The sequence below is a fragment of the Sinocyclocheilus anshuiensis genome, unplaced genomic scaffold, assembly GCF_001515605.1.
Source record: "Sinocyclocheilus anshuiensis isolate Anshui unplaced genomic scaffold, SAMN03320099.WGS_v1.1 scaffold732, whole genome shotgun sequence".
Taxonomy (NCBI): domain Eukaryota; kingdom Metazoa; phylum Chordata; class Actinopteri; order Cypriniformes; family Cyprinidae; genus Sinocyclocheilus; species Sinocyclocheilus anshuiensis.
In genome coordinates, this window is record NW_015554133.1 from 180,952 (window position 1) to 191,613 (window position 10,662).

General features: G+C 36.6%; 1 protein-coding gene across 1 annotated transcript in view; it reads right to left on the reverse strand.

Annotated features, from left to right (window-relative positions):
• Nucleotides 1-10,662, reverse strand: part of LOC107670331 (disco-interacting protein 2 homolog A-like) — a 50,038-nt gene that overhangs the window by 11,350 nt on the left and 28,026 nt on the right. Inside the window, exons 11-23 of the mRNA XM_016462906.1 lie at nt 9,779-9,888; nt 9,305-9,407; nt 8,857-8,921; nt 8,501-8,594; nt 6,934-7,053; nt 6,706-6,820; nt 6,331-6,470; nt 5,979-6,115; nt 5,279-5,359; nt 5,031-5,158; nt 4,832-4,946; nt 4,397-4,604; nt 4,210-4,310 (exon numbers count right to left, since the gene is read on the reverse strand). Of these exons, the coding sequence (XP_016318392.1) occupies nt 4,210-4,310; nt 4,397-4,604; nt 4,832-4,946; nt 5,031-5,158; nt 5,279-5,359; nt 5,979-6,115; nt 6,331-6,470; nt 6,706-6,820; nt 6,934-7,053; nt 8,501-8,594; nt 8,857-8,921; nt 9,305-9,407; nt 9,779-9,888 (1,517 nt within the window). The remainder of the gene's footprint in view (nt 1-4,209; nt 4,311-4,396; nt 4,605-4,831; nt 4,947-5,030; nt 5,159-5,278; nt 5,360-5,978; nt 6,116-6,330; nt 6,471-6,705; nt 6,821-6,933; nt 7,054-8,500; nt 8,595-8,856; nt 8,922-9,304; nt 9,408-9,778; nt 9,889-10,662) is intronic.

Genomic DNA, 10,662 nt, shown 5'->3' on the forward strand with positions numbered 1-10,662 from the left:
TGACAACTGTGAGGGGGGTGAATTTTTTTATAACTCATCCGTTTAAATTATATTAAGCCTTAAAGTTCTGCATAATGAAGGGCGTGGCCACTTGAGTGACAGGTGGATTGCCGCCGCTGTCACCACTGTTGAGCTAGGTGGGCGTGGCTTCAGCAACCAGCTCCCGCCTCTTTGCCCATTTTTGATTATCCGGTGACGCGCTGCCAAGATGGCGACGACCGGTGTCATGATAAATCGGGTCCTCCCTGGAAATCGGGTCTCCATCAACTATCAGTTAATTATTATCCTAAATACATGTGAACGATAGTAATGTAAAAACGTATGGCTTACTATATAGTGCATAATAGAGCAAATTAGTGCATAATGAAACAAATTAAACGTAATCTCTTACACTTGATTTCCTGCTAATTAATAAATAAAACTAATAATACTCTATTAAGTGAATAATTGAACATCATTAATTAGTTTTATTTATAAAATAAAACTTTGGGCATTTAACACTTCATTTAACACATAATTAAATTAAAAATAAGTGAACACAAGTGCAAATTCCTTTATAAACTAAGTTATCAGGCTAATCGGGTATATGTATGCTATGCTAGTACATAAGCTAACTAATACAGACATTAATGATCATTATAACGTAGTTAAAACAGCATTTATCATAACACGATTTTGTAGGAATTGTAATCATGCGCTAAAGAGAGTACCTATTAAATGTAATTTGAGCCAATGGGATCGCTTGGGGTCCTAATGGAGACCGGATTTCGAGGCTCGATTTGTCACCACACTGGCTCCGCCCACTTCGAGCTTCAAAAACGCTCTTTAGAAACCTACGGGTGATGTCACGGACACTACGTCCATGTTTTTTACAGTCTATGGTCGATTCCGGTGCAGTGGAAGACAAGAACGTCTCCGATTAAGCGATTGAGGTGTTTTGTTGTTGGGTGTAATAATGAATATAGCAGTCGTAATTTACTCCCGACATCTGAGCCGCTGAAGACGCAGAGGATCATTCATGATCCAGCTTCATCAACAGAAGAAGTGAGTATAAGGGTTTTTTATGAATCTTTGCAAATCGCCTTTCCTAATAACGTGCTAGTTAGCCAGTTTCGCGGCTGAAGTTTACAGTTTGCTCATCACCCCACGGAAGAGAGGGGCGGGGTGAGCAGAGCTCATTAGCATTTAAAGCAACATGGACTCGAATGGCTTGCTGAAAACAGAGCTGATTTTGGCAGGGTAAAAAAATTGGTTTTTTACACTACCATTGAGAAATTTTATGTTATAGTATGTTATAGACTTTTCATTAAGACCCTAAAGAATCATATCAACTTGTGGAAAATGGGCATCTGATGACCCCTTTAAATTGACCTGTAAAGATTGTACATGATTTCCACAAAAATATTAAGCAGCACAACTGTTTTCAACATTGATAATAGTAAGAAATGATCATGTGACACTGAAGACTGGAGTGATGGCTGCTGAATATTCAAATTTGTCATCACAGGAATAATTAAAACAGACAACTGTTATCTTAAATTGTAATAATATTTACAATGATGCTGTTTTTAGTGTATTTTCATGAATTAAATTCAGCCTTTGTAGCTTTCAAAAACATTTTTAAAAACCTTACAGAACACAATCATTTAAACAGTAGTGTATTTAAAGCTGCAGAATATGCTGAAAGGTCAAAGGTGAAAGTTTGTGACTGGTTAGTAAAATATGGGTCTAATCTGTGAAAGACTTTTTAATAAAAACAATTTTGTTGGTATTTATAGTGAATTCTTTACTACAAATGGTTCAAAATTACCAGTAAACAATATAAGGGTTAACCTAATAAAACACGCAATTAGCACACACACACACACATACCAGCTCTTCATACACTACTTATCACTTAAAGAGAACCTATTTTGACTCCTGGGCCACAAACCAGTGTTGAGAAAGAAAACGTTAACTGTGTTTTCCAAATGCTATTCTTCCAGTCACACAAGCTTCTTTATGGTCCTTTATGTTCCAACGCTACAGTTCATCTTGGAAAGCACAGAAGCAGACGTCTTTTAATAAGAGAAGCACTTCTTGAGACTATTTTGACTGAGCACAGAATAATGTCTGAACGACTGTCAGCAGAGAAGTGTAGCAATTTTCAAATCAAGTCTAGGAAACACTAACCAAATCCCCTGTAAAAAGTGTCTCTGAACAATCGCTCTAAAAAATTTCCATTAAAATGTTTCAAGAGCACTGAATTTTACTATAATATGTATGCTTTCCTACTAGAGTCATACATTTCTGAGAAAAAAAAGATTGGTGATTAGCAGTACACAACTCACCACCACAATTCTAGGGTGTTGTCATTCTACTTTTTTCTAAAATCATTCTAATTGTAAAAGAATAGCAAAGTCGACAGCACAACTATAACGGTAACAACACAGTGGAACAATATCATTAATATTACTTTCAGAATGATTTTTTCCAGCTGATGAATAATAAAAAAATTGACAGTCAGAAGCTGTTCTGCTTTAAAGAGCTTGTGCAGTATATGCGCTTAAAATAAGCAGAACATAATCGTGCATTGACGTGGATACTAATATAGTTATTGTTATTAGTTATCGTTCTTGGTGTGAATGGGTCTTAAAGGCATAGTTCACCCAAAAATGAAAATTCAGTCATCCTCATGTCATCCCGTAAGACCTTCGTCCATCTTCAGAACACAAATTAAGATATTTTGATGAAATGCGTGAGCTTTCTGACCCTGCATAGACAGCAACGCAACTAAAACATTTAAGGCCCAAAAGGTTGTTAGGACATCATTAAAATAGTCAATGTGACATCAGCGGTTCAACCGTAATGTTATGAAGCTACAAGAATACTTTTTGTGCACAAAGAAAACAAAAAAACAACTTCACTCAACAATTTCTTCTCTTTGCACATTCATGAGTGTACCACGACACATGCGTGTGGTGCTGCTGATGCTAGAGTCGGCGTTTTGACGTAGAACCTGGATGCGCTGCGGTTTGTTTACAAGCAGAGCAATGCACATTCATGTGTCATGGCAGTCTCATAAACACGCCACACAGAAGAGAATAAATTGTTGAATAAAGTTGTTATTTTTGTTTGCTTTGCGCACAAAATTTTTTCTCGTAGCTTCGGAAAATTACGGTTGAACCACTGATGTCACATGGACTATTTTAACAATCTTCTTGCTAAGTTTCTGAGCTTTGATCGTGTAAAGATCCTTGCTGTCTATACAGGGTCAGAGAGCTCTCGGATTTCATCAAAAATATCTTAATTTGTGTTCCGAAGATGAACGAACGACATGAGGGTGAGTAATTAATGACAGAATTTTTTAGAACATTTTTGGGTGCGCTATCCCTTTAAGTCTTACTTAAGTGGGCCAAAAAAGCACTCTAAATTTCAGCTACTTGCATTTAATATAAATTTAGTATAATACATATGAATTTAAATACAATTAACATGCATTTAAGTGTCTGAAAACATTACATTCAGTTTGCATTTAAGTACATTCTTTTAAAATATATTATTTCTAGTGCTGTCAAACGATGAATCACATCCAAAATAAAAGGTTTTGTTTACATAGTATATGTGTATGTACTGTGTATATTTATTATGCATATATAAATACACACACATGCATGTATATATTTAAGATAATACATATGAATTTAAATACAATTAACATGCATTTAAGTGTCTGAAAACATTACATTCAGTTTGCATTTAAGTACATTCTTTTAAAATATATTATTTCTAGTGCTGTCAAACGATGAATCACATCCAAAATAAAAGGTTTTGTTTACATAGTATATGTGTATGTACTGTGTATATTTATTATGCATATATAAATACATGCATGTATATATTTTAAAAATAAATGTTCCGTTTATATATTAAATATATTTATATATAATATACATTTTATGAATATAAATATATACATGTAAATACATGTAAATATTTTCAAAATATATGCTGTATGTGTGTGTATTTATATATACATAATAAATGTACACACACATATATTATGTAAACAAAAACTTTTATTTTGGATGCGATTAATCGCGATTAATCGTTTGACAGCACTAATTATTTCCATAATAAGTACTCTTTTTTTAAAAGTACGCTAAAGTGTACTTCTTTTTCACCACTGACCTCTGTGGTTTGAGAGAGTGAAATGGGGTTGATCTTTACCTGATCATTGTCCTCCAGCTGTGAAACATCTCTCCCACAGGCCTGTGCAATCCTCTTTCCTGCCACTAGGTTTCCGACTATCATGGAAGCAGGACCCACCTCTGAAACAACAGAGACAACAGGTCATATGATGTGCAAAATATGCATAAAATGAAAAACAACCACCCAACACTCACGCAGGACTCACCTGTACCCGGCTGCCTCTGTCTAGGTTTGGGCAGGTTGGTGACGCAGGTATGAGGGCACATGAGGACGTTGCAGGGGTGCAGGGCTCCCTCCAGGAAGCGCTGTTTGGTCTCTGAGATGTGGATGCCACCCAGAGGAGCTTTGGGTAGTGTGTTAGCGGGCACCAGAGCCAGGCAGTACACTCCCACCTGATGGATGCTGTCAATAGCCTGAGAATTAAACAGAAAGTGGTCAAGAAAATGAGTATGTGTGTAAGCGTGTTGCTTTTGTGCACATTACAAGTAAACACTTCGGACACACCTACTTGTAATTGTAAAATGCATATAGTTTTCTGTTAGGGTTAGGTTTAAAATATTATTTTTAACTAGCTGTATAAAAAAACAATAGAAGTCTATGCAGTGTCCTCATTTAGACAGCTAAGTGTGTATGTGTTCACCTGCAGCACACGACTCATCCACTGGAAGCTGTCCTCCTCCGAGGCGTCTGGTCTCTGTTCTGCCACCACAACAATGCGTTCATCGTGCAGCACCGATACAGAGAAAACCGCAATCCTGACAGAGAAAAGAGATGCAGCCTTCAGTCTGAGCAGAGATACACACTCATCTCAAGTCGAGAGTAAATGACATTTGAGTTACCTTCCTCTGTACACAAACTTCATGGGCTCCACGGCCAGTGCTGTGGCCACCACATCATCTGCGTTATGTCTCCGTCCACTCACCACCATCAGTCCATCCATCTTTCCCACCACAAACACCAAATTATCCTGTAATACAAGAAACAAACCCAATCCCAAAAAGATTAACTCCACGTGTTGATTTAAAAGACACTTCAAAGTTATCCTGCTTCAAAAGGAATGGTTTCGTTTTAAGACATCTGAACCCACCGGCCCGATGAAGCCAAGGAGAGATGTGCGTGTGAAGGGTCTGTCACTGATGGGAGCTCCTGATGATGTGACTGGAATGGTCTGAAAGCAAAACAACAAAAACATTTTAGTCGAGTTTACAATGCTGTCAAGTCCTTATTTTACTTACCTTTTTTTTAGGTAAGCATCACAAACTTTTTAACAGGATGATAACACATAAGTCAAAGCTCTTGATGACTAGTGGTTTTATTTGTGAACTTTTAACAAATTTTTTTTTTAACAAATTGTTCTCATTGGCTATTGTTGTTACTTTTTTCTATATCTTATATAGAGTTATGTCACAGTCAGACAAAATAATATAACTGATCTATATTGTTGTAGAGAAAATGCTCATGTCTTTCTAGAATCACTTAGTTGAATTATAGGCTCAGACATTTCGGTAAAGTATAATAACAAGAATTGCAGTTGTGAATGAATGTTTTAAACGAGTGAATAATTCAATGACTCACTCAAAAAGATCCAAAATTACGCCAACTGGTATATGTCACCTACAGAATGGCCCACTGAATGAATCAAAGTGAATCTTTGACAGAAATATTAAATTTTCAAAATTGCTACCACTATGGCTGCACATTTAATTTAATATAGAACCAAAATCGAATATTGATTGAACATTTTAAGGCCAACACTATGTTTAAAAATCATTGGACCTTTTGTTTACCTCAAAGACATTCTTGGTCATGCCTGGCAGACCATAGTAGGAGATTCCTGTACTTCTGGAGCTCACACAGATTTCTCCAACCTCATCCATTCGACACAAGTATGGCATGCCCTCTAACCGAATCACACACACCAGCGCTGCACAGACACAGACACACACACACACACACACACACACACACACACAGATGCATAGACAGTACATTAGTCCCCAAGAGAAATTATAAATTCAGAATAATAGAATGTTAAACATAAAGTGCCAAAAAGTAAAGCATTTCTTCGTCACACTATTCATCCAATCAAAACCGTTTTTCAGTCTATAGATCAATCAGTGAGAGTAAAGCAGGTCTCACCTCCAGGCATGACCTGTCCTACATCCTGGACAGTGAGCACAGAGAGCTTCTCCTCTGTGTCAACTCGAATCACCCCATAACTCAGACCGCTCATGGACAGCACTGCCTTACCCGGAGGAGGAACACCCATCTCTGGAGGCCTGAACACACACATACAGAGTCATTCAACATGGATTTGGGCTCTGGAAAATGATAGTGCCATATGCAAATTCAAATGCAAAATGCCATTGTCATTTCTGAGATGATAACTGAAATGCATTAGATAATAAGGTGAAATAAAATAGCAAGCAGTGTCTTGTGTAAACTGGGCAGAATGCATGCACTAGAACAGTAGTGGTTTTACAGTAGCAAGTTGCTGTAATGTCATCAGTGTACCTGCGGATGGCGACAGTCATGGCCTCAGAGGAACTTGCACACGGGCAGATCACCTCTGGCCGCAGCCCGCGGGCCTGAAAGACGTTGAGGAAGGCATCGCAGGACGAAATAGACCCTGTATTTCAATATACACAACATACACAGTGTTCCAGCGACAGTTCAAGCTGTGTTCCATTCGATTTGGAATTTTGCTTGTTCTCAGATTGTTCTGTTTAAGTGTATACTCACATGGGTTTGCTCCATCAGCAACGATGAGCATGCGGAGAGAACTGAGACTGATGTCTCTCTGATCCCGCTGGGCTAAAAGTGACCAGTGCATATCCCTGGATTTCACCACTGCTACATGCGCTGTTTGAAAAACACAGGACATATAAACATGCAAACAGTCACACAGCATTTAATCAGTGTAGTAACAACTATGATGTGAAACAGGTGTTTACTGTCTATATGTGACCCTGGAGCACAAATCCAGTCTTATGTTGCTGGGGTATATTTGTAGCAATAGCCAATAATACATTGTATGGGTCAAAATTATTGATTTTTCTTTTATGGCAAAAATCATTAGGATATTAAGTAAAGATCATGTTTCATGAAGATATTTTGTAAATTTACTACCGTCAATATATCAATAGTTAATTTTTGATTAGTAATATGCATTGCTAAGACTTCATTTGGACAATTTTATCAATATCTTGATTTATTTGCACCCTCAGATTCCAGATTTTCAAATAGTTGTATCTCAGCCAAATTTTGTCCTATCCTAACAAACCATACATCAATGGAAAGCTTATTTATCCAGATTTCAGATTATGTATAAATGACCCATATGACTGGTTTTGTGGTCCAGGGTCACATATAGAGACCAACTATTAACCTTAAACTTACATGTCAGAGTGCAAAATCTGCAAGAATACTGTCTAGTTAAATATTTTACTCTTTTGAAAGGTTTCACTTAAAATTAACATTTCTTCACAACGCTCTGTTTGCAGATTATATAATATTTCTGAACAATTTTAATCCAGTAGAAAGTATTTTATAAATAAGTTTTGACTAAAAAGTTCACAAACTCCTCTTTCTGCAGTTACATCATTTAACCTGTAGGTGGCAAAAGTGTCTTTTTTAAATATTATGAATGAATTTTCATAATACATATAATCTGAAGAAATGTGGAGTATACAGTACTCTACTGTCCGAAAGTTTGAGATCAGTACATTTTTGAAAGAAGTCCCCCATATGCTCACCAAGACTGCATTTGTTTAATCAAAAATGCAGTAAAAACAGCAATATTGTGAATTATTATTACAATTTAAAACTGTTTTCTATTTTAATATATTTTAAAAAGAAATGTATTCCTCTGATGGCAAAGCTACATTTTTAGCATCATTACTCCAGTCTTCAGTGTCACATGATCCTTCAGAAATCATTCTAATGTGCTGATGTTTAATATTTTTTGTTGGAAACTGTGGTACATTTTTTTATGATTCTACAGCATTTATTTAAAATACAAATCTTGCAAATTCTTTATTTACTGTAACAGGTTTCACAGGTTTAACTCACTTAACCTCCTTTTTACTTAAGAATCAAAAAAGTTTGGAATCAACTCTTAGAATTGAGTCCATAAAGAGCCTCTAATCTGAAGAAAAATACAGTCAATTGCAATGCAAAATAGCGATTTTAAATAAACAGCTACTGCATCTCACATAACTTCATTTGGTTTATCCATATGTAAGTGGCCATAGTTCTGTGGTAAAAGATCATGACACACAGGCGGTCTGGCTTTAGGCAGTACACTCACCTTTATAGGTGTGGACTTTCTGGATCCAGGAGAGAGGGTTGACCTTCATCAGCGAGTATGGGATGCTGATCACGTGCATTCGGTTCATCACACTCTGAACACACATCACCATGACAGCAGTTGCCAAGGACACAGGTTAAGAAACCAAAAGACAGCTGGATGAGTGCGAAGTGATCTAACTCCTTATCCATGTGTGAGTGTATGTGAACGTATCAAACCAGATGTCAACCACACGTGTCTGACTTAATTATAATTAATAATTATAATAATTTATAATTTATGCATTTAGCAGACGCTTTTATCCAAAGCGACTTATAGTGCATTCAGGCTATACATTTTTTACCAGTATGACTTACCATGAGGACCCCGTGCCACAGACCAGCATCTCGTTTGAAGTCCAAAACATTTGTTATAATTTCACCTATACAAGTGAGTAAAATCACAGTAAACATTTTGTGGTGTATAATGCAAAAAGCATTTACAATAAATGGTGTGATGTATGTGACAGCAGCAAGTAAAATATCATAAATCATTCACGAATCATATCAAAACTTTTGAATTTTTGTTGTGTAGATCTTAGTTATCTCACTGATAACAATTACATTTGCAATCAAATCCAGTTTTAAAGATGTATACAGAGGCAGAAGAAGTGGCTAACAGAGTCTTTACTGCAGGAGCTGCTGTGTGAGGAGTGTTAAGGGTTTGTGAGCAGTTATTTAGAGAGTGGAAGTAGGACACTCTAGACCTGCAGTGGCCGGTCTCAGAAGAGCCTGTGTGTGATGCGTGTAAGTCGCACACACTCACCCTCTGTGTATCCGCAGGCCTGTGTGAGCGCATGACAGTGAGCCAACATAGCAGAGTGAGACACCGTGATGCCCATAGTGCTGCCCTCCTTACTGGTCTTATACTGTGTACAGAAAGACAGACTTACAGTTAGAGAGATGGACAGACAGATGAACGGATGGACAGACAGGTGGATGGATGGATGGATGAAAGAGGTGGAGACAGACAGATTGATGGATGGATGGAGATAGATAGATAGACAGACAGACAGACAGAAAGATAGATAGACACACACACACACACACACACACACAGACAGACAGACAGACAGTCACACAGACAGACAGACAGACAGACAGAGAGACAGACAGACAGACAGACAGATAGACAGACAGACACACAGACAGATAGACAGACAGACAGACAGATGGATTCACCTATCATTGGTCATTATCTCAAAATAAGCATTATGCCTTAAGTTAGTGTGGTCCTGACCTCTATGTATGCGATCTCATTGCTAGCGTCTCTTATTGGAGGATGCCAGTCTTTAGGAGGCTTTACAACATGCTTTCCATCAGTAACGAACCACAGCAGTCGTGGCCATCCTGTAAAAACATACATACACATTATACCCGAGGCGAAGAAACAGCACCATTAAATAAAGATGAAGTAGGGATGGACGATATGGCCAAATTTTATATCACGATATATTTCTTAATTTCGGTCGATACGATATAATTTCAATATCGATATGAACACTATTTAAAAAAGCCTCATAAAAACTGCCAAGAACACCCACAACAGATGTCTGTACCTACAAACTTATGAAAAATGTATTTGCCAAGTCTATGAAACCTCTTCTTATAAAACTATTTAATTTTTTAGAAAAAAAAACAGCACAAATAAATTATGTGCATCTTTTATTTGTATTTAGCCTTCATACAAACAAGAAATGTGAAATCACTGTCAAATAAACATCTATGACTCACCTAATTAATATTAATATCTTTAACTTCAAACTATAGGCTAACATACCAGTCAAAAGTTTTTTAATAGTAAGATTTTTAATGTTTTTTTTAAAGAATTCTCTTCTACTCACTAAGCCTGCATTTATTTGATCTAAAATACGGCAAAAACAGTAACATTTTGAAATATTTTTACTATTTAAAATAACTGTTTTTCTATTTGGAAATATTTTAAAATCTAATTTATTCCTGTGATTTCAAAGCTCAATTCTCCAGTCACATGATCCTTCAGAAACCATTCTAATATGCTGATTTGCTGCTCAAAATACATTTATTATTATGTTGAAAACAGCGTAGAATTTTTTTCAGGTTTCTTTGATGAATAGAAAGTTCAGAAGAACAGCATTTATCTGA